The sequence below is a fragment of the Sparassis crispa genome (assembly GCF_003851025.1).
Source record: "Sparassis crispa DNA, contig_000008F, whole genome shotgun sequence".
NCBI classification, from domain to species: Eukaryota; Fungi; Basidiomycota; class Agaricomycetes; order Polyporales; family Sparassidaceae; genus Sparassis; species Sparassis crispa.
The window spans coordinates 832,070-858,627 of NW_020939755.1; the positions used below are offsets into that span (position 1 = coordinate 832,070).

Sequence of the window (26,558 nt, forward strand, 5' to 3'; positions counted from 1 at the left end):
GTCGTGTATTATGTAGGTCTGGAATAGATACCGTTCAGCCATGACCACTTTGGTGCGAAGTTCGCTTTTCGAGATCGCGAGATGGCGAGATGGCGAGGATCGGGGATGTGCAGCTGGCCAGGTGTTGGGTATCCAAAAGCGACGGCGAGGATCTGCGCTCCCATCCTCGTGCGGATGTGGGTGGCGTGGCTGTGGGAGGAGCGCTCGTCGTCACGGCCGCGAACGTGTCTGGTCTCCAAGGCTGGCGCTGCCGCGTCGAGACGCACTAGGTAACGATTCGGGCTCACGAGGCGGCAGCGCGGCGGCTCCGCCGTACTGCACGGTGAGATGTACTACTGCAAGCACGGATTTACACGCCGCAGCGCTGAGTAGCGGCACCCCGCGCATGCGTCCGACGCGAGAAGCGCCGTGCCGCACGCTCAATCCGACAACTCGATGACCGCCAACGGTCGCGGTACCTTCTTCCTCTTGTCTGCGCTGCGTCCTGCTCCGGCCCTGTTATCCGCACTCCTCTTTCGCTTTTGCTTTTGCTTGATCTTGTAGCTGAGGATCGTGACGTGTGCCTGTGCGACTTTCAGCCTTTCCTGGACGTTTACTATCAGTATTCTGTCAATCCCGAGCCGTCAGTGACGGTGTCGCGCCCGGGTGAGCTCGCCCTCATCCCACTGACAATGCTGGGTGACCGCGAGCGGCGAGATCTGCGCTCCTCGTGCGGAATACGCGTGCGTGGTGGGGAACGTCGTTAATGTCGTCACGGCCCACGGTGGGATTTGTCTGGTCGCCGGAGGCACGTCTGCATCGAGAGTCGAGACGACGGGCACACCGTGTTGGGAGTGCCGCAGCGGCGCCCGCTGTGCACGTCATCGGACGCGCACTGGAAGCTTATCATACTGCATCTCAGTGCTTGCCACGGCTACGGTACTCTGACCGTGGCTGCCCAGCGTCTTCAAATCGCGGATCGCACCGCGCGGTAATTCACCTTCTCTCTGAAGTCATTCGGGTGTCCCTTCTCCAGGCTTAAGGTCCGGGGCTTCTGTCTGGGGTCGCTGACGTGGTCGTGGGGACGCGCGGTTTGAGTGACTTGTTGGCGGGCGGAGCATAGGGTGATGGCGGGTCAGTGGGTGAGGTCGGTCGGTCGGTAGGTGGACGGGATGGCGCCGCTCAATCAGCGCCGTGCATAGTATGTCTGATTGCTATTTTGCTCGACAAGTTGCTGCGGAATAAGATGACATTTCACCAGAAGGACGACGAGACAGGATCGCCGCCAGCGGCTGCAAGTTCATAACAGTAGGTACGTACTGCAAATCTTGGTAACATGTCCTTGGTGAAGACAGCCAATTATTCTACTGCATCATCGCCCACTACCCCGCATCACTCAGCGAGCCCGAACCCCGGTGCGTTCGGGGTTGACAGAGCAGCAACAATTGGATCCGCCGACGCTCTGGTGTGGATGGTTCCCCGTTTGAGATGACTGTAGCCGGGGTGATTAATTATATTGGTCAGTGAGCTCGGGCGGTGGCGGGCTTGGTGAGACGGCCGACATGCGCGGGGTACGGCGCAGGAACTCGCAAGCGCCGGCTCGTACAGGGGACACGGAAGCAAATGCGTAGGGGCGCGTCGCGCGATAGGCTCGCGGCAGCGGATTCGGGGCGGGCGATATGCTTCCGTGCCCGTCCACAAGCCTCGCAATTGGGAATTTCGATTAGGGGATTGCAGTGCAAGCCAATTAATTTTTGCATTTCGGTGTTTTGGCCGAGCGCGATCGCGGGCTTAGGGGTGCTCAATTGCCAATATTAATGCGATAGTTGCCGTGCAGCATTTGGGGGACTGGCGCGCTGCCAGAGAGCGCTCCGTTAGAGCCGTCGGAGGTATCAGCTCCGTATAGCGGCTGGCAGGAGGAAGAAGCAGTGGCAATTAGCAGCGGAGCGTTGCCCAAATTTAGGCATAAACGGCACCCGACGCTGACGCAGGTGGTCGGCCGCATATGCACTCCAAGGCCCGACACCCCGGCGCAACTCCGATCAGTGATCTCCCGCCATATGCCCGTTTCGGGAGACGCGCCGGCTCGCCGTCTCGATTGTGCCCGATCAGCAGTGGTCACGCCCTCACCGTGACCCGGGCCAAACACGCACAAACACCTCCCGCGTACGTGCGCTGGACACTGACAGCGGCTCCACGACACGAGCACGATCACACCGTCTCCTCCTCCGTGCCTCGTGCACTTGCCAGATCATACATCGAAATGGGGCGCGAATTTGCTCGTTGTATTGCGCCTGCTGAGAAGCGCAAGCCAAGCCTGCGTTTTTTGCTCTGCACCCGCTGCTGCCAGATACTCGGTCTTCCCCGTCGAGCCCTGCCGCCTTGTGCCGTATGAACGCCGGACTGAACACCTGCCGCTCGGTAAAATTTCTGTGAAATCGCGGTCTAACAATTTCCTGCGGCAACTACGCCGCAAAAATCGGCCGTAGTGCGTCGAGGACGCGTTCCGATTACCTACCCACTTACCTACCGATGTGTCCAACTGGCAGCACGTCGACCCGCGCCCGGGGAACGGACTTCCCAAAAATTTAGTGAAACTGCCTCCCGGACACCCTACAATCCACCGATTTCGTGCTGCTGCTACTCGATGATGGCCCCGGAGCCATCACGTCTCTGCAGGGCTGATGATGATGGTGGCGCCCCTTCGCTATCGCGCACCGACGGTGATGGCTCGAGCTGCGTCGTGCTGGGCTGCGACGCTGCATATTCCCCGCCCGCGCTCGTCGCGCAATTGTTGCGACGCGGGGCTATGTACGGTGCGATAATTATTACGCCGCGGGGCTATGTACGGTGCGGTCACCTAATATTAACACTCGGAGCTGCATTCCTTACCCCGGGCTGGTCGGCACCCCCGCGCTCGACGCTCGATTGGTGGGTTCACCGGATGTTATCGGTTTTGCACCGTCGGTTGGCTGCCAGGATGGCGACGAGCCGAGGTGGGGCTTGCTTCGGCCGTGCGACCAGATGCACGTTGTTGCTTGCGCCCAGATGGCGTTGTTTGCTTGCGTGTCCGAGCAGTTAATATCGCGCCTTCGCGGTGGCGCGTCGCTGCTAGCACCGTGGCTCGAGGATCCGTTTCGGCGAAACTCTATGGCACTTCTGGTCTGCGAACTCTATGGTTCTTCTAGTCTGCGAACGCGCGATATCCCCCCCCCCCTTCTCCCGTGCGTTTGGAAGATCTTCCCCCTCCGAGTAGTAATTCATCTGCGATCGGGCTCCACTGTGCGAACTGGGTCCTCCGACCCACTACCGCCGTGACTTTTCGTTACGGTCGTTCTCTCACTCCATCTGCTCGTCCGTTCGCCCTATCCGTGCATGGCCTCTTCTGATCTCCCAAACCTCGGGCCTCAGTGTGCACACACAGGCCCCGACGGCGGTTAGACCACGCGCGGCTTGTGCGGACAACGTCCGCATGCAGATCTGCAACTCGCAGACTCAAATTCAATTCGAACGTGCGGGCATTGTTCTCGACGACGACGCCAGCGCTCCCTCCCCTCACCCCACGCACGCTCGCGCTCTCAACCCACAATACTGCCCAATTCCGCTAGCCTCCCCGATCGCGGTGGCGGCAGCAGAGTCCAACACCTCGACTGCCAGCGCGCTTAGCCCACCCTTTTTGCGGAGAACGTTCGTTATCCAGATCTGCACTCGCAGACTCGGATTCGAATTCGACCGTCCTATGAAAGTCTCAGCAAAATTGAACGTTGCCGCGCCGATGTCGGCGCTCACTCCCCCTCGCCCCAGGCAGATGCGACATACGCTCGCGCTCTCAACCCACAATATTGCCCAAATTCGCTAGCCTTCCCGATCGTGGTGGCGCAGCACAGTCAGCCCCCGCCGCCTTCCAGCATCTTCCGTCCAAGTTGGACCGTCTGTGCGGTGCACGCACGTGCGGATGCGGAAAGTGCTGAGCCAAAGCCCGGGCACCCCGCCTTCCTGGAATCCCCAAACGCGAATCCCCTCGGACCTCAACGAGCACGCCCTCTCGAGCTCGGTTCTGCCCAGAAGAGGCTAGCCCGACGCCCGGCGGCACGCCATCGCCGAGTCGGAGTCGCATTCGGAGTCAGGTACGGTACGAATATATGAATGAGTGATATGACAGCTAAATTTAAAACGTTAGACGTCTCTCGACGAAACTCACTGGCCGAAAATTTGTTCGCGGAGCAGCACTTTAGTATGGGACAAACGACCTAAACCAAATGCGGAAGCTCGAGCGCTCGCCGGAGAGCCTGAGATCTGCAGAATGACATGGAGGGTTCTCACACTGGCATATGCCCTGAAGAGAGCTGGGAAGATCCCTATGAGCTCTTTGGCAGCTTGGGGAACATGTTTATGGTCCTCAAAGGGTGACATGGTTGCCAGCATCTGATGATGGAGGGTTGACCGCATATTGACTACTAGTGCCCAATTCGGCCCAAGTCTGTTTGTTCCGCACTTGTTCCGCACTAAAGTGCTGCACCACAAACAAAAATCGGGAGGTGAGTTTCGTCGCAAAACGTCTCACGTTCTGAATTTAGCTGGAACAACGAACGACCGACGAGCTTCAAGGAAACGTCGGTAAGTCTTGGCGAGAACGAAGCAAGAACTCCATAACGCGTCCGACTCGCCGTTGAACGAGACTGACGAATACTGTGGTGCGCCGGCGGTAGCGAGGCCGAAGGAGCGCGAGTCCGGCGTGGGGGCACAGTATCTATATAATCCATCTGGATTTGCCGTCGGGGTGGTGGAATGGAAGTCTTCGGGATCGGGGCCGTGGACGGTGGACTGGATTGGGCGTGCATTATTTCAAGTTGCATTTGGACAAGGTTCGCTCGCACTTTGCAATTGTATTCACATTTGGACTTCGGCTTGCCATATGCTCACTTTTTAAAAAGCCAATCTCACGGGCGGGGTCGGGATGGCGATCAGTCAGATACGGATATCCTCAGGTGAAGCAGAGTAACTAGCTGCACTGCCTTAGACTAGGGTGGAGAACGAAGGAGGTTCCCGGCCATGGCCGCACCTAGTCGAACCGTGACGCTGAGCAATCTCTGGACGCCAACGAACACAGTTCTTCTTAGCAGCGGACCCTGGGCCTGCGCAGATGCCCAGAAGGCGACATGTACGCGACAGATAGCTGCATAGCGGCGTGGCATCATCGTCGACAGATTCGACGAGTGATTAGCTGGATCGAGACATTCGCTGTCTCGAGCAAGCTCCATCATATCTGCGCCGCCGAACTCAAAGGCTATCGCCATCGCGGACAGGATGACGCCACTGCGCCGCAAGGGCGCACAATTCAGATATCGGCGAGCGCGGCGTAGTTGAAATTAGTACGGTCCCGGAACGACATCCTGCTGAATACCATCGCGCATCCGTCAGACAAATTTCGGGGGCGCTCAGAGTGCGCCGCGGACGACATTGATTGAGCAGACGATATCAGGTCATGCGCCACCGCGTCCTGTGACGCACAGGACAATCACGCACGGGACGCGCGCGACGAATAAGCTGCAGAATTAGGATATGACCAGCTCCGTAACTGTTGTCCCCACTCCAAGCGCCCGTGCGGCGCAGGCTCAGACAGACAGGGCTGCAGAACGTTCGATGGGACGGCGGATGTTAATATCCTGAGGTCGAAGCAGAATGTCCACCGTCCGCCAGTGCCTTCGGGAGACTAGCGAAGGCGGCAGCTGACCTGCATGTTGCTCCCGCGAGCGATGGGCACTTTGTGTCAACCCTTCCCCGCAATTGCGCGGCTCCGGACGCACGGGTCGCACATACCCTGGATAGAGCGCATACAAGGCCCGCTGCGGACGATAAGTAATGAGTAGAGTGACGTGGGTACGCGCTCGGATACGGTACAGGTGAGGATGTGGTTCTGCCTTTCTGGCTCTGTGCCGCGTTCCTGTACACGTAACGATATGTCAGAACTGTGCTGCTGCAGCGACAGGTGATAGATATGGGGGGGGGACGCAGACCCGCCTGCCAAATGGTGTGCTAGTGCTAGTGCTTCCATCCGGGGCGGCGCCGCACCCGCCAGTTCGCAGCGCAGGAAGCGTTCGTGGGCGTACTGCGGACGCCCGAGATGAGATGTAGAAGCTAGGTTGGCTGAATAGCGGTTCAGAAGCTCGGGCTGCCCGACAGATCTCCAAACCGCTGGATCAGTACAAAGGGCAGGGTCACGCGGCGCACCCGGGGGCTAGAAAGTTCCTGTGCTCGGGAGGACGGTATGATTGGCGGACACAATTCAGTGCTGAGTGTATTTGCGGCGCGCATCAGGAGCATTACAGACGACAGTTGAACGACAGCACAACGTCGACTCGTAGTGTATGCGACGGACCTTACAGAAGGGATGGACAGATGGAGATGGCCACAGCGCGCCCGCCCCACTGCGAAGGCGGAAGATGAGTCTGAGTCCGAGGTAACGGACGACGCACCAGAGCCAATTGTCAGTTACTGTCACGAAGTGCCAGAGATCGTAGCAGAAGCTGCTCGAGAGGCTCCAATGGGATCGCCCGCGTTCCAACTTTCATAATCAGGTATCAATTGTCACTCGACATTCGCAACGCAGGGACACCCGTGCGCCCGACAGGGGGCCGATGGCGAAGTATCGCGCTTGGGGGGTCAAAGGTGGGACAAGAGATAGAGGCGGCTTCGCCATTCAATTGCAAGCGATACAACAGAAGAGGACGCTCCGCAGACGTCCGAATAAGTGCTTTTTATACAAACCTTATCTCATCAAACGCAAACTGCATCGCACCACACCATGCAAAGCAGAACGCGACACAAATAACACATACGACTTCTGGTACCTTCCTTCACGCGCACCCTGAGCAGACACAATCACAGCTGCATGCGGGACGCCGGACGCCTCGCTGGACTCGGGTTTTGCGTCAGTGACATTATACGTAGAGGAAGGGAAATACAAGGCCTTGGGTGAGGCTGAGATCTAGGTTTATTGTGGTGGTTGGAAGCTGGCAGTCCGTGAGCCTAAATGCGAATCGAGCGCCAAGCGAAAGCCTACTCACCCAGGAGGAGGACCGCCAAAGCCGGGCGGCGGAGGGAAGGGCATGCCAGGCGGGGGTCCTCCAGGGAAACCAGGCGGTCGGAAACCAGGTGGAGGCCCGCCCGGCATACCTGGCGGGCCAAATGACATCGGCGGGCGCTGCAGCGACGGTGGTCCCACTGTGCACAAGCAAGCAAAATAATGAGTCATTCCATCTTCCCTTCCATCCGATCAGATGGTAAATGCACGCACTGGGAGGCAGCATGCCCATACCACGACCTGCCGGCATACCGCGTCCTGGACCGACTGGAACCTGCGAAGAAGCATGCTGTTAGTGGACTACGCGCCAACCCATACTCGCACGGAACATGCGGGAAGAGCACGACACGCACCGCGTTCTTTTTGTCTTCGTCAACAACGGGCGGGGGACCCTCGACTGAGAGGCTGACGACAGTCTCGCCGCGGAGGATGACGAGTCCCAGGGTGCGTTTTACCTCCTGCATGGGTCCCGCCTCTGCCTCGCCGGCCTTCCTCTTTGGGCGTATCCGCCTAAACTCCTCACAGTCTGCAAGAACCAGGTTCATGTGCCTATCGAACGCGAGCATCTGGCCGACAAATGCGCGGCCGTCGTTGATCGTAACTTTGAGTCGCCAGTTGATCAGGCTGAGCATCTTGCCGCCCTTGGATTTTGGAGGAGGCTGAAACGTGCAAAACATTAGATGTACTGTCGCAATTCGGTACGATGAAGACCAACCATGATGGGCAAAATAGTTTTTGAGGGTGTGCTCGAGGATGTCGCAGACAACGAGGACCAACAACAGAAGCGTCGATGAAGTTGTGCCAAACAGGTACAAACACCGCCGGTGGCGGATGGCGACTTGTTGAGTTCATTGTTCAGAATCACTTCAACATTTCGTTCTCATCGTCGACCCCGACTGTGCGGTCTTGTGCTCATCATTGCTCGCAAATAACATATTCTAATGTAGGTATACGAACGCTGAATTATTGTCGGACGTCGTCGGATTTCGTCGGTCGTGAGCCTCTGAACGAGTCGACGATCTGTCATACTTATTAGGATTTGTTGCAATTCTGTCGTCGACAGCCCCCTCTAGCGTGCATTCAATCAACATATCTTCACAATGGTTGGGATAAACACCAGCCTAACGCGTCTCCTTGGTGAGCATCTATCTGTGTTCCGAGCGTGCTCGTCAAGCACGCGCTGAGATTGGTCTGCGAACTGCTTCATCTTCTACGCTACCTTTCAACAGGCATCCGAGTACCTGTTGTCGCCGCCCCCATGGCAGGTGCTAGCTCTGCCAAGCTCGCGGTACGTGATGGGCCACCATCAACCTGCACATTCGCGATCAAACTGATTACTCCCTGACTTATCCACTGGCTAACCAGGCCCAAGTATCTCTCGGAGGCGGCTTCGGCTTCACGGCACCAGGTGAGTAGGCAAACCCCTTCCCTAACGCGTCTCTTGAGACGCTCATTGACGCAAATATATGGAGGGTACGAGTCCGCAGAGACGCTGCGCGATGACCTTACGTCGATCCGTGCGAGTTTCCCCAACGTCGGTCCCGGGAAAACGAATCCGCTGCCCATCGGGGTGGGCTATCTGGGTTGGCTGCTAGAAGCCAGTCCCGATACGGCGTCTGCACTCCTCGATGCTGCGCTCGATAGCAACGTGCAGGCTGTGTGGTTCGCTTTTGGCAATGATTTGGGCCGGTGGATCCGATACGTGCGCGAAGCCGACGCAAAGGCAGCTACGCCCCGAAAGACAACGATATTCATACAGACGTCTTCCGTGCAAGAGGCTCTCACGGCGGTCTCGGAGTGGAAGGCGGATGTCCTCGTCGCGCAAGGTGCGGCACGATCCCCCGGATAAGCTTCATCCATTTTTGCGCCTTTGTTCATCGAGAGACCCGCAGGCGTTGAGTCGGGTGGGCACGGCAGCTCTTCTGCTCCTAGTGTTTTTTCCCTCGTATCTGCAATTATCGCAAATTTACCGCACGATGGCCCGCCCGTTCTCGCGGCGGGAGGCTTGGCAACTGGATCGCAAGTTGCAGCATTGCTCACTCTTGGCGCCGCGGGAGCCGTGTTGGGGACTCGGTTTCTTCTGACCCCAGAGAGCCGCTACTCCGATGCGCAGAAGGCAGCGCTTATAGCCGCCGACTCTAACTCGACCGTGCGCACCATGGCCTTCGATCAGGCCAGAGGGACCCTGGGATGGCCGCGCGGAATTAATGGGAGGGCTTTGCGCAATAAGACAGTTGACGATACGGAAGCGGGCGTACACCTGCAGGATGTGAAGGACAAGTTTCTCGAAGCGATCAAGAATAATGATCCCGCCCGCATGGTGGTGTGGGCAGGCGAAGGCGTGGCTCTCATGTCCGAGGTGAAGGGCGCAAAGGTGCGGCACGGTTGCGCGAGCGGCCGACTTCTTGGAGTTCTGATTGACTTCTCTTGCGCCATCAGGATATTGTGCAGGAGTTGCACATGGACATCATGCAGCGGCTGCGGGCTTCGCAGGCTTTACTGGGGGAAAATTGAACGCCCACAATCCGCATGAATTTCGAGGTTAGCTGTCCGAATTACTTCTGGTTCATACCCGGCTTCGATCGGCACCACCTAACACCACCCCATTGAGTCCGCCGAAGCACAGTATTTACTCGAAGGCTGAACCGTCACGTCTAAAATTTTTGAATAGAGATACACCGCTCTCCAGGCAACCTCGGCTTCGTCGAGCCACGGCCAGCACACGACCAGGCTCACAGGACATGATTATCAGTCTGCCATCGCAGTCACAACGGAACGGAGCAGAGCTCCATGTCGTAATACCTTCCCACTTCCCCGCTATTCAGCATACAGATCCGTCACTCTCCGGCTACAAACTCTGTTTACTTTCCTAAAACGCATCGAAGGCTGTATGTGCCGTGAATTGCGAAGCAGGACGAGGTACCGCAGTACGTACGAGACGCCAACAGATGGGCTTTCCCCGTGCCATTACGTCTGCCCCACTCCGCAATTCAGCGTGACCAGAGGAGCTCGGTCAGGTGGGAGCGGTTCTCCCTGCAGCGTGTCCAAATTGCGATCCCAGTGACCACAAAAAGGCCTTCTTGGTTGTCTTTGACGCACTCCCGGTTGACGTCGAGCGATAGTCCATCGCATCCACGGACCGAATGCTTATTTCTGTGTGGGCGTGTATTGTAAGGGGCACTCCATCAAGACAATGTGTTGATCATGCGCTCCGGGCAGCTCACTGCCTTGTCACAAGACGAAAAATGCATTTATTCGTGACAATATTCGCGTTTACTTCTATGGGACCTACTCCTACATGCATCGGTTCAAGACGCGGATCAAGGTTACATGAGGAGTGAGATTAATGCACAATTTCCACCACCAGGTCACCCTGGTTGATCGAGTCCCCTGGTAAGACAAATTTTCATTACGAGATATTCATGGTGTGAGATGGCAGCAAACACACCTTCGTGAACGGTAACACGCTTGATGTGCCCGGAGACAGGAGCTGTCACAGCAGATTCCATCTGTATGCAACATCAGTAAATATCATTTTCGCGGGTACACACGAGGGGAACATGCCTTCATGGCGCTCATCACTTCATTAAGCCCGTCTCCTTGTCAGTACAAGCGTGCGGGTGCAAAGGGGAGGTATCACTCACCGCAGACGGGGTCACCCTTCTTGATCTCTGCACCCTCCTTCACTCTCACCTCGACAACGACACCTGACATCGGCGCTCCGACAGATCCAGGATCTGACGTCGCCTTTTCGCGTGACACGGTCTCCACCGCGGAGTTATTGTCCTCCACAGACACTGCACGGACCTACAGGCGCCACGACGTCAGTATTACGGGAGACACGGAGACACCTTGAGAATGAACGCACCTCGCCATTCACTTCGAACCAGACGTCACGCTGTGCTTGACCTTCGACGAGGGGGCCGATGGCCATAATACGGATGATGAGAGTCTTACCCTTCTCGATGGAAATGTGCATCTCCTCTCCAATCCCAGGCCGTCCAAGGAAGTAACGCGTGGGAATCACACTGCGTGCGGAAGAGCATGAACGCTACGTGCGAGGGGGGACGCAAACAGACTTGCCTGAGATCACCGTATTTCTCGACGAATCCTTGATACTCCTCGAAGACCTGGGTGACATACCGTGAGGCAGACCGACCGGCCACGGCAAGCCAACTCGCATACCTTGGGATACATGACATATGACGTGACGTCGGAGTCCGTGATGTGCTTGCCGAACTTACTGCGGAGCTCAGCCTTGATCTTCTTGAAGTTGAGTGGGGCCATGGTCGCACCAGGACGGCCGTCAATCCTGGGCTTGTTCCGGATGATCTTGGTGCGAAGGGGTTCAGGAAACCCTCCGACGGGCTGCCCCAGGTAACCTTGGAAGAATTCGACGACAGACGATGGGAAATCGAGCTGGTCAGCACGCTCGAGAACATCTTTCTTGGAGAAACCGTTGGAGGTCATCCACTGCGCGAAGTCACCGACAACTTTAGACGACGGCGTAACCTGGTTGAACAATCAGTCTGAATGCTTTCTCCAGCATTTCCTGGGAGATAATACCTTGATGATGTTGCCGCACTGCAGTCGTGTCGGATGGTCAGCGTCATGCACTTCCAAGACAACGACATTGACTCACGAGCTCGTTCGCCTCAATGTACTTCTGCTTGATTTCTGCAAGTTCCGCATGAAGCTCCGGCCTCTGAAAACGAAGTTATGTGGAAGTAACTTACCGGTCCATTGCGTACCCAGGCCAAGCTGAGCAGCTTGGAACTACGAGGATATGTGAAAATCATGAAGCATCACTCTCATCTCAACACCCACCATCAAGTTCGTGTACTGTCCTCCAGGCATCTCGTGCGCGAACACGCTCGAATCCGACGCACGCACGTTCGCCTCGAAGCACCCGTACAGCATGCGCACCTGGCTCCAGTACAGGTTCAATGCCTGGATGTCAGCATAGCGGATGCCCGTGCCCAATCCGGTCTGCTCGAGGGCAGAGCACACGGCACCCATAGGCGGCTGAGAAGTCAGGCCGGACATGCCTGGGGACACATCGATTAATGATTCCCGAGGACATGAACCAACGGAACTTACTGTCGATGGCGACGTCGACTATATCCGCACCAGCCGCTGCCGCTGCCAACATGCTGGCAGTTGAGATGCCCGCGGTGTCGTGCGAGTGGACGTGAATCGGGAGGTCGGGGTACTTCTTCCTGATGGCACCGACGAGGCTGTGATGCCGTACAGGTGAGAAATCAACCCAGAGGCGTACGATGAGAGTCGTACATGGTGGCTGCCTGCGGCTTCAACAGGCCCGCCATGTCCTTAATGGCGAGAACATGGATGCCCTCTGCGACAAGCTCGTCGACGAAGTTGAGGTAGTACTGCAGAGAGTACTTCGTGTTCTTCGGGTCGGCCACATCTCCGCTGTAGCAAACGCTAGCTTCGACGACGCCGCCTGCCTTCTTGGCCGCGTCAATACCCAGTTTCATCTGCGAGGAGTCAGCATCGTCGAAGCATACAGCAGAATGGCTTGACCGACGTTCTCTGTGGCAGAGCATCAGAGACGGTGGGACACAAGCAATGACAAAAAGTATACCAATGTAGTTCAGCGAGTCGAACACCCGGAAGATATCAAGACCATTCTCCACCGCCTTCTTGGAGAAATCGTAGATCGCGTTGTCGCTGGAGCAGACAACTCAAGCACAAAACCATTATTATTGGGGAAGAATAGCACTAACGGATAGCTCGTGTATCCAACACCGTTTGCCCCACGGACCAGAGCCTGGAGAGGAATGTTCGGCACAAGCTTCCGCAAAGTGCGCTGCAGAATATACCATCAGCACGGGACAGCACAAGGCAACCTCGACCACCGCACCAGCCGCTCCCAAGGGTCCTCGTATAGGAAGCGCATCGCAACATCGAATGTCGCACCACCCCAGCACTCGAGACTGTACGCGTTTGCGAGCGCCCAGCTCGTCTCCTTCGCGATGTTGACCAAGTCGATCGTGCGCAGGCGTGTAGCGAGTAGCGACTGGTGCGCGTCGCGCCACGTCGTGTCCATGATGAGCACGCCTTGATACTCGCGCACTGCCTTGGCGAACGCCTCCGGTCCGTGCTCGACGATGATGTTGCGCCATCCCGTCTCACACGGGAGCGATGCATCCAGTGGCGGCCCGTCGGGGTCCTCGCGCCCCTGGAATGGCGGGACGACGATCTCATCCCTCAACCCCGGCTCGCCCTGCTGACCCTTGATCGAGCTTCCGTTCACGGTGAGATCACCGAGGTACGCGAGGAGTTTCTGTGCACGGTTCTGGCTCTGCACGAGCTTGAAGAGCTCGGGTGTGTCGTCGATGAACTAGACGCGTGCAGTGGGTTACGTGAGCTTGGAAGTATACCGAGGGAGATGGCTTACTGTTGTCCACGTCTTCCCGCCGATGAACACGTCGTGTGTCAAGAGGCGGAACAGGAAGGGGATGTTCGTCTGCACTGTGTCTCAGCGATGGTCTAGGGGGGAAAGCGGCTGTTCGATTCACCTTTACACCACGGATGCGGAACTCGACGAGGGCCCGCAGCATCTTCCTGCGCGCGACTTCATACGTCGTACCGCTGACGGTGACCTTCACCAGCAAGCTGTCATAGTGAGGCTGCGACCGAAAGTCAATATTGCGATTGCAGCTCTCCTGTCCGAGTAACCCGTACTAACCGTGATCTGAGCACCCGCGAAGCCGGAGCTGGCGTCGAGGCGCACGCCGTTTCCGCCTGAGCTGCGGTACACTTCAATCTTGCCTGTATCGGGCTGGAAGTTTTGGGCCGCGTCCTCGGTGGTGACTCGGCACTGGATGGCGAAGCCGCGCTTGGTGATGGCCTCCTGGGTTAGACCGAGCTGGGGGAGCGTCGCGCCCGCCGCGATCTGGATCTGGGCAGCGACGATGTCGATGCCCGTAATCTCCTCTGTGGCAATCGGATTTGCAAAAGATTAGAGTCTGAACACAACATTGGGGATGCATCAGAAGACCCACCGGTGATTGTATGCTCAACCTGGATGCGCGGGTTGATTTCGATGAAATAATGCCTGCCCATCTGGTCGACCAAGAACTCGGCCGTGCCCGCGTTGCGGTACCCGACGCTCTTCGCGAGCTTGATTGCGTCCGCGAGGATTGCGCGGCGGACCTCCTCTGGGAGATGCGTCGCGGGCGCGACCTCGACGACTTTCTGGTGGCGGCGCTGCACAGAGCAGTCACGCTCGAAGAGGTGAATCGTGTTTCCCTGCGCGTCTGCGAGGAGTTGCACCTCGATGTGCCGCGGGCGCTCGAGGAAGCGCTCGATGAACACCGTGCCATCACCGAACGCGGACTTGGCCTCGCTCACCGCGCGCTCGAACGAGTCCTTGAAGTCGGACTGCTCACGCACGACACGCATGCCGCGGCCACCGCCGCCCATTGCGGCCTTGATGATCACTGTATTGCGTCACTACCGTCAGCTTTGTGGCACAGCGGCCCAGAAACAAACGGGTGCGGACCGGGGAAGCCGTACTCCTTGATGAAGGCATCCCCCTCGGTGTAGGACGCGACGGGGCCTGGGGTACCAGGCACGACTGGGACGCCAATATTGATGGCTGAAGTGGTGAGATATTAGAGAGAAACGCGCATATATGGACTTATATGTAGAGATAACCCACCGATTGTGCGCGCCTTGGTCTTATCACCCAGCTGGTCGATGACCTCTGGAGAGGGGCCAACGAAGGCCAAGCCGGCCATCTCGACCTTGCGCGCGAAATGAGCGTTCTCGGCGAGGAAGCCATATCTGCATGCAGTGTGTACTACCGTCAGTAGTGACACAGAGATTGAGCACGCGATGGACCTTACCCGGGGTGAATCATATCGACGCCGTGCTCGAGGGCGATCCTAATGATGTCATCTTGGGCTAGGTAGGCACCGACGGGAGTCAGACCTTTGCCAACCTGGTAAGCTTCGTCCGCCTGTAAATCCGGAGGCCAGGTGGACATCAGCACGCCCGCAGCACGACCAAGCACTCACCTTTTGGCGGTGGGCCGAGAGACGATCCTCGAAGGAGAAAATGGCTACGGTGTGCATCGCGAGCTCGTGGGCCGTACGGAAAACGCGTATGGCAATTTCCTGTCACCGGGAAAACAACCTGATCTGTTAGTACTCCGAGGTGCATGGTTGTATGCGGTTGAAATGGACGCACGCCGCGGTTGGCCACGAGGATCTTGGTGAGGGGGCCTGAGTGGCCTGCGGACTTTCGACGCATTGACTGGATGGAATGGACTGGCGTTCCCGGTGCACTCGGAGAGCCCACGAACATGGAGGCGAGCCTCGGAGGGTGAAGGAGGGAGGTGGACGAGGAGGCCATGGTTGTGATCCGGGGTGATCAGAGGTGACTTCCTCTACGGAAAAAGATATTTCTACAGATGGGGTGAGCAGGCAATCTAAGGACGAAGAGATGGGTCGAGGTGGGGGTATGAGGAAGAGATACACCAAGAAGGAGCGGGGCAAGGCGCTAGTGGCTCGACGCGTCGAGCGGGCAATCAATTGCCCCTTCACGTCGCGAACTCACCCCGCGCCTTTTTATCTGCCTTCCTGGACGGCGTTACTGCGGTCCACCGCTCCATGTCCACCCCAGCCAACATTCTCTCTCCCTTCCGTCCTCGTCATTCAACCCTTCCAACTTATCGTCGAATATTACCAGCTCTGACGCTCAGTCATCTTCGACATCTGCTCAGCACCGGATCCGATTCGGATAGCGTGAATGCCGTGAGCCGACCATCACTGGGCGCGGTCATGTGCGCACCATGCGAAGCTGCAGGGCGGTGGCAGGCTCTGACGGGGCAAGGATCGAAATTGTGCAGACGATTGCTAGAGAAGAGAGGCACACGAGGCGACACGCTCGCGACAAATCATTTGCCGTCTGTTCCGAGAACATTCGTCCTCGGGTCGGTTTGTCATACGGAAAGCCGTACGTGTGTGCACGACCTATACTGTATTGTGAAGACCAAATATTCAGGTTTTCATAATTCTTCGACAGCTTCTAATAGGTTAATAGACATAATCGTACGCATCGGACCAGTATACTCTCTAGCTTCACAATGTCCTGTAACCCTCCACATCCACGTTAGGCGTCCAGCTTCAAGACTGCACATGCAGTCGTCGTTCTCGTGAATTCCCCGTGAAAAAACGCGTCTTTGGCTCACGCCGACGCGTATGACCGCACCTTCGAGAACCAGAAGGAGCGTTCATGATTGAGCGCGAGCGGCGTCGCCTCCCCACTGGCGATGTCGACTGAGTCGTACGCGCGAAAATCGAGACGGTTCCATCGCCCGAGCGGCCGCGAGCGCAGCTCGAGCTTCATCTGGAACGCGTACCGCACGAAGCCGCCGCTCGGGTCCAGCAAGTTCGTGACGCGCACTGTCGTGCCGTCAAGGTACCAGTTCCCGATGAAGAATCCCTGCGTGCGGGTGAGCATGGACACGAATGGGAGAATAGAAGTGAGTGACGAGACGGACCTTCATCCGTAGGGTCGGCTTAAGGGTTGAGATGACTTGGCGTGGTGGGACTTGATCGTTCGCGAGCAAGGACAGCACTTCACCGTTCGGATAGAATCGCCTGCAGGAGGCGTCAAAGACGCGGATCACCCTCCTGCAACTGAATGGCAGGAAAACAGACGACTTACAGGTACCGGTGGTACGTGATGAGGTGACTCACCTGATGATGTTACTTGCAGTCAGTATTTGTGGGACGATTAAAAAGTGGACAAAACGTACATTCACCCACGCGTTCTCGCTGAGACCGGCACGGCTATGATCGAAACGATGTCACTTAACCGGGGAATAAAACCATGATCATTGAAACGAACAGGTACATACATGTAATGGCACACAGCGATGTACACCCCATCCAACCGTACGCGAGGCTGCTCGACATACAGCCGTCGGTAATCCGGCGTGTACTTCTCCAACAGCGTAGCTAAGTCCTCGTCCTCTGCAATCTGCGGTGGCTTGTAAACCGCATGCACGAATTCCCTGGACACGAGGGCAAGGAACATGGGTTAGTGGAAAAGAACAAGAGTAACGCACGCACCTCCATATCGCGACGTCCAGACTGAGAACACGCGCCTTGCGATTGACCGCCGCGAATCTCTCGAGCGCAGCAGTGTCGAGATACTGGAGGATATGCACGAGCAGCTCGTCCGGCAGGCTCCTGAACGGCAGCGCCTCGCGCTCGTCCTCCGGCTCAAAGGCCAGATTACGAGGCCAGCTCGCTACCACGCTCGCCAGCGTCCCCGAGACGACCGTGCACGCGCCCGTGTGCACGACAGGCACGGGCGCAGGGCGCAAGTCCACTTCACCGACGCCTCGCGTGATCTCGTGCACGCCGCCGCCCGACGAGGACGCAGTTTTCTGGTGGCGCTTGTGCGGCGGTCCGGTGTAGGCATGGCTGGAAGAGATAGAATGGGCCGCGGCAATCAGCTCGACCTGACCGTACGCCTTGTCAACGTTGGGCTCCATGCGGAACGCGGTGCGGTACAGCACGAGCGCCTCGTCGAGGTTGCTCTGTTGCTCACAGTGTACCGCGCGGCGGTACACCTCGACCGCGCGAGCGAGTTTCGCGCTCAGCGGAGGGAGGTGAGAAGATCCGGGCTTCGGCGTAACCCCTGCCTCACCATGGGTGATTGCGGGTGAGCTGCGACTTGGGGGGTGCGTATGGTCGACGGTGCTGGTGCTGTTGGGCAGGACGTCTGAAGGGGGCTCGCTGTCGGGCTTGGGGGGTGCTACGGCGGGTCCTTCCTTCTTCCTGTAGACCTCCTCCCTCCAGGCCTTTCTGAACCTGGCGAGCTCATCTGTGTCAGCGCCGTCGGTCAAAGTCGTTGGCTGCGATGACTGCATGTACCGGCGGGTGATAGTGTGAGTGATCTCGAAGCATCCTCGGGATGGCGAGCGAGCAATCTCTGCCAGTGACGATTGGGTAATCAGTCACTGAAAGGAGATTTCAACGCACTTGTGATCAAACTTACGATGACGTGTTAATATTTTGTGATGTAACAACTTCGTAGTGGTTTTTTGTTATAATACAACTACTGGGTTAACAGCGGAGTAAGAGCTCTTCGTAACCTCCACGTAAGTGTCACTAGACGCGCTGTGATCTCAGCGTCTTCCGAATTCTCAGGTCACCAGTTACTACCTTGACCCCAGCAGCCCCTCCCTCCTCGCTCGCACACATTCACCCCAGGGGCCCAGCGCAATGGAGAGCAATAAGGATGAAGCCCTCAAGTGCCTCGCCATCGCCCAGCGGCGGCGCGACTCCGGCGACCTCCCCTCCGCCCGCCGCTTCTGCCAGAAGTCTCTCAGCCTCTTCTCCACCGCGGAGGCGCGAAAGCTACTTGAGGTTATCGATGCCGAATCCGCGTCCGGGTCGGCGCAGTCGGAAGCTGCATCCTCAGAGGAGTCTTCAAACGCGGGCTCGAGCACTTTCACTTCGGCTACTGAGGCGCACCCGTCTGCGTCAGGCACAAGACAGAGACATACAGCGGCGGCTTCTGAACCGAATGGGAAGGCGAATGGGAGTGCCTCGGAGTCGAGTACGTCGCAGAAGAAGCGGGATTATACACCGGAGCAGGCGGTAGTGGTCAAGCGTGTGCGCGCGTGCAAGATCACAGAGTATTACGAGATTTTGTCGGTCAAGAAGGACTGTGAGGAGTCGGAGATCAAGAAGGCATATCGGAAGGTTTGTGACCTGGATTTTTCGTCCGCTGGCGGACTGACAGATCTTGCTTGTCCTGGTAGCTCGCATTATCCTTGCATCCCGACAAGAACGGCGCACCAGGCGCCGATGAGGCATTCAAGAGTGCGTTTGTCGCTTTGTCTCACGATCCTATAGTATCTGCAACTCAGTGACGTCGTCTGTAGTGGTGTCCAAAGCTTTCCAAGTCCTCTCAGGTGAGTGAAGATACGTCGTCTATCGTGCGCAACACCAGCTGATAGCTTGTCACTTTAGATCCACAAAAAAGAGCTGCATTCGATCAGCATGGCTCTGACCCAGAGTCCCGTTTCAGCGGCATGTCGTCGGCAGCACGTGGACCACCAGGATTCTCTGGAGCATCCTTTGGGGGCGGCGGATTCGAAGGCGAAATGAGTCCGGAGGATCTGTTCAATATGTTCTTTGGAAGAGGTATGGGTGGGACTTCGTTTGGCGGGTCTCCGTTTGGTGGTGCTCCCGGTGAGTCAACTTACCCCACACGAGAATCCTCGGCTGAGTGCATGATCAGTATTCACTGCGACATTTGGCCCTGGCGGCTTCCGCACAACACGCATGCGAACAAATGTACCGCAAGAGCGACAGGAGACTGGACCAAAATCTGTCCTTATGCAGATTCTTCCCCTCATCCTTCTGTTTGCTTTCGCGTTCCTCAATGTCTTGCCAAATCTATTGGGATCGTCACCAACACCCGATCCGCGATTTTCATTTTCCCCGTCCATGCGTTTCAATGTCGAACGACAGACAGGAGGACTCGGCGTCAAGTACCATGTCAATGCAGCAGAATTCTCTGGTCACTCAATCGCAGCTGAGCTCGCGCGGAACGAGAACAAGCCCGGACCCGAGCTACGGCGGTTCGAGAAGAACGTGGAGCAGGTGTATACACAGGATCTGTATGCACAATGCCAACGAGGTCTGGATCGCAAGCAGAGCAGAAAAGACGCAGAGATTGGGGTGTTTGGCATTGGGACTGACTGGGAGAAGGTCAAGCGGATACAGGAGGAGCCTGTCGAGAGTTGTGACAAGCTCCGTCGGATGGGTTTGTTGAATTAGCTTTGGGATCTCATCGGACTGGACCGCCATTGGCATGTATTCATACAACGGCAGGCGAGGAGAGTTGGGGATTTGGGAGGATAGACACAATCTAATTCACGCTCATATTTATATGTTCCGACTTCATTCGTCGCGTTATGCATCATGAATGTCGATTTATACGGCTGAGGGTTGCGCACGAAGATGGCGCGGACGATGTCAATTGCAACACGGAGGCTACCCCATTTCGTGGTGACGGAATAAATCGCGTCACGACCAGCCCGCTGCTCTACTGATCCTGCTGCTTGGCCCTCTCGAGCTTGAGGTAATACTCCTCCTGCCTCTGAACTACACGACACCAATGAGACAACGGCAGAGAATAAAAAGCGACGATCCACGGTTGTGGGCTCACCTGTTTTCAGGTGTACACCATACCTGATCGGGCAGAAATAAGAAAGATGACGCGCAAACGAGGACGGGCGACTCACCAGAAAGCGTAGCCGGCGCTGATGCCGAGGCCAAGGGCGGTGGAAAGGTCAACCCAGAAGCGTTTCCTGAGCTTGCCAGTAATGGGAGCGATAGGCATAGTGGGTTGTGTGGGGGTAGGAAGATGGTGGTTGCAGTTGAGCCTGAGGACGAAGTCGGAAACGAGCTCGAGCAGGCCAGACGCGTTGCCACAGATCAATATCCCACAACAAGGCAGGGCTGTCACGCGTGACGGTCACACGGGCTGTGGTCTGCCTGCTCGATCGTGACGTGCGGAAACCGGCCTTCAACGTTCTTGTCCTCGCCCCAACCTGCACACAACGCGCCACACCCGTGCCTTACACCCACCGCCGCTGCCGCTGCCCTCCCCATCACCACCTATAGCGACCACAGCCCAAGACACGACATTCCTCCAACCCCTCGCCGAACCGTAATACTCCCACCGCATCAACTCAATTATGGATCAGGACGCGTCAAGTTCGGGAGGCTGGAGATTCGCTCAGTGTTTCGGAGACAAGGGCGATGTCGAGGACATCACAGAAGGTCAGTCTTCTCATCGCGAAGCCCGGCTTCTGTCGTCGTGCGTGTGGTGTCTTATCATTACTTGTTCGGACCCCACAGCGGACATCATCTCGACCGTTGAATTCGATACGACAGGGAATTACCTTGCCACCGGTGACAAGGGCGGTCGAGTCGTGCTGTTTGAGCGTAATGAGATGGTGCGTACACGATGTGCACTCGCGTGTGTACGATTGCGTCACCGACGTGTCTTCACCCTTCCAGAAAAAGGGATGCGAGTACAAATTTTACACAGAGTTTCAATCTCATGAACCGGAATTCGACTACCTCAAATCTCTGGAAATTGAGGAGAAGATCAACAAGATCAAGTGGTGCAGACGGCAAAACGCCGCCCACTTCTTGCTGTCCACAAACGGTATACTGTCCTCAATCATTTATAGTTACGCGGCCTCTTGACGAGTTCGTGAATCATTTATAGATAAAACGATCAAGCTGTGGAAAGTATTCGAGAAGTCGTTGCGAGTAGTTTCTGAATCCAATCTGCACGATGGACAGCGGTCATTACCCCCACCTACCATGTCCCAGGGCTTGAAGCTGCCTCGCATGACACAGCAGGATAACATCATCGCCGCGTTGCCGCGGAAAGTCTACTCTAACGCGCACGCATACCACATCCACTCAATCTCGGTCAACTCGGACCAGGAGACTTACATTTCCGCAGACGACCTCCGGATTAACCTGTGGAACTTAAACATCAGCGACCAAAGCTTTAGTGCGCGTGATTTGCAGATCATACATATCATGTGCTGAGTGCAGGCTGCAGACGTTGTTGACATCAAGCCCGTTAACATGGAAGAGCTAACAGAGGTTATCACCGCGGCTGAGTTCCATCCCACACAATGCAATCTGTTCATGTACTCCAGTTCAAAAAGCAATATCAAGCTGGCGGACATGCGCGACTCGGCATTGTGCGATAAGCATGCAAAGAGTGAGTACCTTATTACGATCAGCCCGCCACATACTGATAATTCACTCACATGCAGTGTTTGAGGAGGAAGAAGATCCAACAAATCGGTCATTCTTCTCCGAGATTATCTCCTCTATTTCGGATGTTAAGTTCAGTCACGACGGGCGGTACATTCTGTCGCGCGACTACCTATCGCTCAAGATCTGGGATATTAACATGGAGTCACGGCCGCTGAAGACCATTCCCATTCACGACCACCTCCGCGGGAAGCTCTGCGACCTGTACGAGAATGATTGTATCTTTGATAAGTTCGAGTGCACATGGGGTGGAGATGACAAGTAAGTACCGACTCCATCTTCAGATTCATTCTCCTAGCTTGAAATATGTCCGTTGCTCATGGTGCTCTTCTCAGGCACGTACTGACTGGATCGTATCATAACTACTTCCGGATATACGATGTGGACACACTAAACGATATCGTCCTGCAAGCAGACAAGTCCGCGTTCAAGGCGAAGAAGATTGGTGCTCCGTTACCGAATAACAAGGCCGTCGCGAAGAACGGCGTACGGCCTGGTGGACTTCGGGAGAACATGGCGGTGGAGACTCTCGACTTCAACAAGAAGATCCTCCACGCGAGCTGGCATCCTAAAGAGAATACCATTGCCGTACGTTACTTGGTATTATTGTTGTTCTCTTTCTCTAGATGCTGACTGGCCCGATGTGCCTTGTTTAGATCGCGGCGACCAACAATCTGTTTTTGTATAGCGCTGCATGAGCGCCTCTGGCACGATTGTGTAGCAGCCCATGCCCTATGCACCCATGCCTGAGTACGCCACCCGACCATCCTGTTTTCCACGCTGCACGACCGTTGAACCGGCAGAGCCGAGGCGACCCCAGAGATACCGCGCCACGTTCATCAGCTGTTTATACATCACATTCATGTCCAGTACCGTTCCCCCATTCGAGTCCGCATTCATATCCCGCCCACATCGTCCGCGCACCTGCGTCCTCGCTCTCTTAACCTTAGCAGACCAGCTAATGTTCTCCTGTCTTACGCTCGCTTTGGACTTGCCGTCCTACGTATAGTATTGCCGTACGTCCACGGCCCCAGCCCGGTTTGACTTTACCTCTGCAGCGTCTGTATCCTAGTTCCTACTCATCGTCTCGCTCGTTACGAAGAAGGGAGTAAGTAGAAGAAGAATGTAAAGTGAATAAAAAGCATAATATTTGACGGCGTGCTGGCTGAGTGCGATGCATGCCCAATCCTGGAGCTCATCTTTCTGGGTAGGTCTGACGTCTCTCACAGCTTTACTTATTGCATGTGTAGGGTATGTTGTTCTATTCGAACGACAAGTCCTGAGTCTACAGAGTTGAGCTGAGAACCATCGAGGGTTGAGAGACCTGACGTAACAGCCAGGTCTCGCGTGTCTCAACAGATTGGACAGTTTTCATGCTCATGCCTAGACATACACTTGGAGAAGACAAGCTGGAACATGTAATATTATCATATGGAGGACACCCAATTTGCGTTACAGCGAGAATCGAACGCAACTACAAGTCTAACCATTGCAAGGACGTGCATACTTCCTGCAAGAATGTTCCGTCCGATCAAAACATCATCCCAGTGAGAAAGGCAAGGCAGACGATCTGCTGAGGACGAGCGGACCCATGGTCCGCGAGCATTATTGCCGTGTCGTTTAACACCCCAGCACTGGAGAGGTGATGTGCGGGACGTTGATAATCACGGCGCGTCGGGTAGAATTTAGGAGAACGTGGAAAATAAGACTAGACACCACTGAGAAGCACATTCGTAGATTGTTTCGGTCGAAGAGTGGACTTAGTGGACGAGTTCGACAAGACCCGAGCCGTTTATTTATTTAAGCCAGCGTTTCACTGAGCGAAAACAAACACGCGCACACAATCCGCCACCGTCGCGCGATCGGAAGAAGCAGTCTATAGGCACATCTAGTATGTAAGATAGATTCGTGTACAATGTCAGTGTCGTGAGTATGATATTCTACTCTATGATCCAGATGTGTCAAAACGTCCGATAAATCGGGAGGCTGAGGTGTGGGTGCGCGTCCGACTCCGGACGCGGCTACGCGATAGAGTGGGAGGGGGAAGGCGAATGCTGAGAAGCGACTACACGCGCTGCGTATGCTTCCTCTCCACCACCCCGCGGCGTGCGATAAGTAGGAGAAACGAACCGACAATCATAACAACCTAAACGAACACGTACGTCAGATCTTCATGACGGAAGAACGACTGCCGTGGGATGACCTACCCCGCTGAAGACCGTGGGATTTGCCCACTTATTTCCAGGATTCAAGAGAGCGCCGTTTATAGGTGTTCCCGTCAACAGTGCCAACGAGGCAATGAAATAGCCGATACCAATCCGCAAACTGATAAAGACAAGGGCGTCAGAGTATTATTCATCAACTCCGAACCTCGACTCACCCCATCTCGTCCCTATTCCTGGAAAGACTAACGAGGGCTGGAGGATTGATTGCGATGCCTATAAGGGAGTTGCGACTGATGAGAACCAAAGAAGAAAAGGAAACCACCGTTTGACTTACAAGCACCGGAGAAGAATCCGAACAAGATGGAAAATACGATCACTCCGCCGGGTGAGGTGCAGCCGAACATTGCAAACATCAATGCTCCGCAGATAAAACAGCAGGGTATGAACACATTGAACGGTCCGATGATATCTCCAATCAGATTGGGGAGACAACGCCCCGGAACGGATCCAGCGTTCAAAATGGCGATCTGAGAGGAATCGCGATGGTCAATGTAACATTTATGAATCGATAAACATCAGCATACGGTATAGAAAGCGAGAGTGGGGCTAAGTCCATGATCTTCTACAAACACCTGCAGGTAGAAATCTGCGATAATCATGTAAGCGCACTGCACGAGCCACAACAAGAAGCGGACGGCATACATGGGTAGAATAAGCCCCAAAGACAGAAGAAGGCCCTGTTTCAGTATGAACAAGCCGTCCGTTTGTTATCCAGTACGAGTACGACTTACCCTAAAGCGGCGATCATGTAAGGCGTGTCTGTGAGGATCGACATAATATCCGGGCTACGGCGATTTTGGAGCTCTTTGGCGCTGGGCATACGCGTTGTCATAATGCAGTTAGCGATGACGAGTAATCCGAGAGTCATGAACGCAGTGTAGCGGACAGTCCACGCGAAACCTGCAGAAGTTTGGAACAATTGGTTGATCATGATGGGATACACGATACCGCCAATTCCGGTGCCTGCGTTATCATTTCACTTAGCACCAAACTCGGAGCCCTAGCGGATGACACGCAACGTCGAACGTACCTGTGAGAACAATGCCCATAGCAAACGCACGCCGCTTATTCCAGTGTTGCGCTTGGGCAGACAAGGAGGGGACCAGAAGACACCCGCCGCCAATTCCGGCCGCAAGGCCTTGTGAGAGCATTAGTTGATAGTAGTCTTGTGAATGTGCTAGCGACAGCATGAAGAGCCTGAATTATCCGATTCATCAGGTGGAGAGTTACAAAGACTCGACATGAAAAACTTACGCAAAGCAGTAAAGTAAAGTACCGAAGAACATCAGGTGGTGGAAGTATCCGACATCGAACAATCTACCGGCTATAAGGCCAGTGGCGAACATTAGGCAAAGCTGATAGCACCACAACCTTCAGCTTGGAGGCAAACAATAACGGATGAGAGTATACCTGCACGGAACCAATCCAACTGATCCCGGAGGATGATCCCGCTCCAGCCTTCAGGTACAAACTCTGGTATACACCAAACGAACTCGAGTACCCGAAGGTGCAGAAGCAGATGATCCACCTGATTGTGAAGTAGTTAGTGTTCAGCACTCGGTGGAACGCTATCATTGTTTGCACCTACTTACCCTCCAATGACGGTGAGCCAAGCTCGCAGGCCGCCCTCTGGCTCGTCAATATCGTCGACAAACGTTGCTGGCGTTGAGCCAACAGATTGCTTGTTCGCCTCTTTATCGTCCGCTGACATGTTTTGCCCGACGGTCACCTCCGACATGTCTGCACTCTAGTTGTGAATGTGGCTAGTAGCTGTTTCGTGCGCGAGCAACCTCGGATAGAGGAGGCTGTTTGGGAAGGGATGTATGATAGTTTGGAGTCACCAGCGTCCGACGAAAAGAGTCGGAAAGTGATGAATATAGTTACTGGGGTAGAAGAGTGCAGAAGGAGAGAACAGCTGAGGCCGTTTTATGATATGGCTCTCGAGACAAGTCATAACAAATCGTCGGCGAGTCGTTTGCATCATATCTGTGATCGAGACTTGCAAGAAGCGATACGAGTCGAACTCCATGGAAGGTACTGGGTCCTCGAAAACATTATTGCCAGAATGAGCGCAGGAACAACCAGATGAGGGCGGATTGCATTCCCCGCCAGCCAATCAGAGTGCCTCCTAGACCATTGTCGGGGACACCGAGGTTAGGGTTTCTGCCGGTTTCTGCCTGGGCCCAGTCCAGACCAGTGAGCTCAAGGTGCTCCATAAGGCGGGCCGCCGCCTTTGTCTGGTTCACTGCCAGATTATTCATTTCCGAGGAAAGACGGAGGTGGAGCGGGAATCATTCGTCCTCAATACTGGCTGAAAGCAGACGGAGACGGAGCATAGCTCACCAGTCGGATTCGCATTGATCAGATGATAGAGTACACGTCTCCGTCGGGTTTGCCTCTTCCACATCG

At 55.7% G+C, this 26,558-nt stretch overlaps 11 protein-coding genes across 11 annotated transcripts; 4 read left to right on the forward strand and 7 right to left on the reverse strand.

Moving 5' to 3' along the window:
* Positions 1 to 3,451: 3,451 nt before the first annotated feature.
* Positions 3,452 to 4,214, forward strand: SCP_0902770 (hypothetical protein; the record flags this gene model as incomplete). The annotated part of the gene is made up of 3 exons (XM_027761510.1): positions 3,452 to 3,666; positions 3,726 to 4,106; positions 4,160 to 4,214. The coding sequence occupies 3 exons, from the start codon at positions 3,452 to 3,454 to the stop codon at positions 4,212 to 4,214; spliced, it is 651 nt and encodes a 216-aa protein (XP_027617311.1).
* A 1,380-nt stretch (positions 4,215 to 5,594) lies between these two features.
* On the reverse strand, positions 5,595 to 6,034 carry SCP_0902780 (hypothetical protein; the record flags this gene model as incomplete). Its single annotated transcript, XM_027761511.1, has 3 exons — positions 5,595 to 5,825; positions 5,881 to 5,923; positions 5,997 to 6,034. 3 exons carry the CDS (start codon positions 6,032 to 6,034, stop codon positions 5,595 to 5,597), a joined length of 312 nt encoding a protein of 103 aa, XP_027617312.1.
* Positions 6,035 to 6,973: 939 nt separating this feature from the next.
* SCP_0902790 (Small nuclear ribonucleoprotein-associated protein) lies at positions 6,974 to 7,781 on the reverse strand (the record flags this gene model as incomplete). Its single annotated transcript, XM_027761512.1, has 5 exons — positions 6,974 to 6,992; positions 7,047 to 7,203; positions 7,277 to 7,337; positions 7,417 to 7,722; positions 7,779 to 7,781. 5 exons carry the CDS (start codon positions 7,779 to 7,781, stop codon positions 6,974 to 6,976), a joined length of 546 nt encoding a protein of 181 aa, XP_027617313.1.
* A 382-nt stretch (positions 7,782 to 8,163) lies between these two features.
* Positions 8,164 to 9,577, forward strand: SCP_0902800 (Nitronate monooxygenase; the record flags this gene model as incomplete). The annotated part of the gene is made up of 6 exons (XM_027761513.1): positions 8,164 to 8,200; positions 8,293 to 8,351; positions 8,429 to 8,471; positions 8,536 to 8,889; positions 8,956 to 9,437; positions 9,503 to 9,577. 6 exons carry the CDS (start codon positions 8,164 to 8,166, stop codon positions 9,575 to 9,577), a joined length of 1,050 nt encoding a protein of 349 aa, XP_027617314.1.
* An 829-nt stretch (positions 9,578 to 10,406) lies between these two features.
* Positions 10,407 to 15,445, reverse strand: SCP_0902810 (Pyruvate carboxylase; the record flags this gene model as incomplete). Its single annotated transcript, XM_027761514.1, has 26 exons — positions 10,407 to 10,453; positions 10,512 to 10,572; positions 10,628 to 10,644; positions 10,708 to 10,870; positions 10,932 to 11,091; positions 11,147 to 11,193; positions 11,249 to 11,575; positions 11,630 to 11,647; positions 11,706 to 11,740; positions 11,800 to 11,839; positions 11,891 to 12,111; positions 12,164 to 12,300; positions 12,356 to 12,561; positions 12,612 to 12,616; positions 12,669 to 12,754; positions 12,811 to 12,893; positions 12,948 to 13,427; positions 13,485 to 13,553; positions 13,606 to 13,716; positions 13,776 to 14,023; positions 14,092 to 14,529; positions 14,592 to 14,687; positions 14,751 to 14,875; positions 14,938 to 15,050; positions 15,109 to 15,207; positions 15,281 to 15,445. 26 exons carry the CDS (start codon positions 15,443 to 15,445, stop codon positions 10,407 to 10,409), a joined length of 3,597 nt encoding a protein of 1,198 aa, XP_027617315.1.
* An 834-nt stretch (positions 15,446 to 16,279) lies between these two features.
* SCP_0902820 (F-box protein) lies at positions 16,280 to 17,975 on the reverse strand (the record flags this gene model as incomplete). Its single annotated transcript, XM_027761515.1, has 6 exons — positions 16,280 to 16,537; positions 16,596 to 16,695; positions 16,763 to 16,794; positions 16,854 to 16,887; positions 16,956 to 17,111; positions 17,170 to 17,975. The coding sequence occupies 6 exons, from the start codon at positions 17,973 to 17,975 to the stop codon at positions 16,280 to 16,282; spliced, it is 1,386 nt and encodes a 461-aa protein (XP_027617316.1).
* Positions 17,976 to 18,330: 355 nt separating this feature from the next.
* SCP_0902830 (Uncharacterized J domain-containing protein) lies at positions 18,331 to 19,896 on the forward strand (the record flags this gene model as incomplete). Its single annotated transcript, XM_027761516.1, has 5 exons — positions 18,331 to 18,813; positions 18,873 to 18,933; positions 18,996 to 19,025; positions 19,084 to 19,305; positions 19,355 to 19,896. 5 exons carry the CDS (start codon positions 18,331 to 18,333, stop codon positions 19,894 to 19,896), a joined length of 1,338 nt encoding a protein of 445 aa, XP_027617317.1.
* Positions 19,897 to 20,164: 268 nt separating this feature from the next.
* On the reverse strand, positions 20,165 to 20,461 carry SCP_0902840 (Cytochrome c oxidase subunit 7A; the record flags this gene model as incomplete). The annotated part of the gene is made up of 3 exons (XM_027761517.1): positions 20,165 to 20,223; positions 20,288 to 20,310; positions 20,364 to 20,461. 3 exons carry the CDS (start codon positions 20,459 to 20,461, stop codon positions 20,165 to 20,167), a joined length of 180 nt encoding a protein of 59 aa, XP_027617318.1.
* Positions 20,462 to 20,819: 358 nt separating this feature from the next.
* On the forward strand, positions 20,820 to 22,622 carry SCP_0902850 (Protein phosphatase PP2A regulatory subunit B; the record flags this gene model as incomplete). The annotated part of the gene is made up of 8 exons (XM_027761518.1): positions 20,820 to 20,904; positions 20,983 to 21,080; positions 21,145 to 21,295; positions 21,359 to 21,652; positions 21,704 to 21,868; positions 21,924 to 22,185; positions 22,260 to 22,512; positions 22,581 to 22,622. The coding sequence occupies 8 exons, from the start codon at positions 20,820 to 20,822 to the stop codon at positions 22,620 to 22,622; spliced, it is 1,350 nt and encodes a 449-aa protein (XP_027617319.1).
* Positions 22,623 to 23,989: 1,367 nt separating this feature from the next.
* On the reverse strand, positions 23,990 to 25,887 carry SCP_0902860 (Aspyridones efflux protein; the record flags this gene model as incomplete). The annotated part of the gene is made up of 11 exons (XM_027761519.1): positions 23,990 to 24,070; positions 24,132 to 24,249; positions 24,305 to 24,362; positions 24,424 to 24,616; positions 24,674 to 24,735; positions 24,792 to 24,826; positions 24,881 to 25,112; positions 25,180 to 25,346; positions 25,404 to 25,504; positions 25,560 to 25,677; positions 25,742 to 25,887. 11 exons carry the CDS (start codon positions 25,885 to 25,887, stop codon positions 23,990 to 23,992), a joined length of 1,311 nt encoding a protein of 436 aa, XP_027617320.1.
* A 316-nt stretch (positions 25,888 to 26,203) lies between these two features.
* On the reverse strand, positions 26,204 to 26,556 carry SCP_0902870 (hypothetical protein; the record flags this gene model as incomplete). Its single annotated transcript, XM_027761520.1, has 2 exons — positions 26,204 to 26,394; positions 26,493 to 26,556. The coding sequence occupies 2 exons, from the start codon at positions 26,554 to 26,556 to the stop codon at positions 26,204 to 26,206; spliced, it is 255 nt and encodes an 84-aa protein (XP_027617321.1).
* Between the last annotated feature and the right edge of the window lie 2 nt (positions 26,557 to 26,558).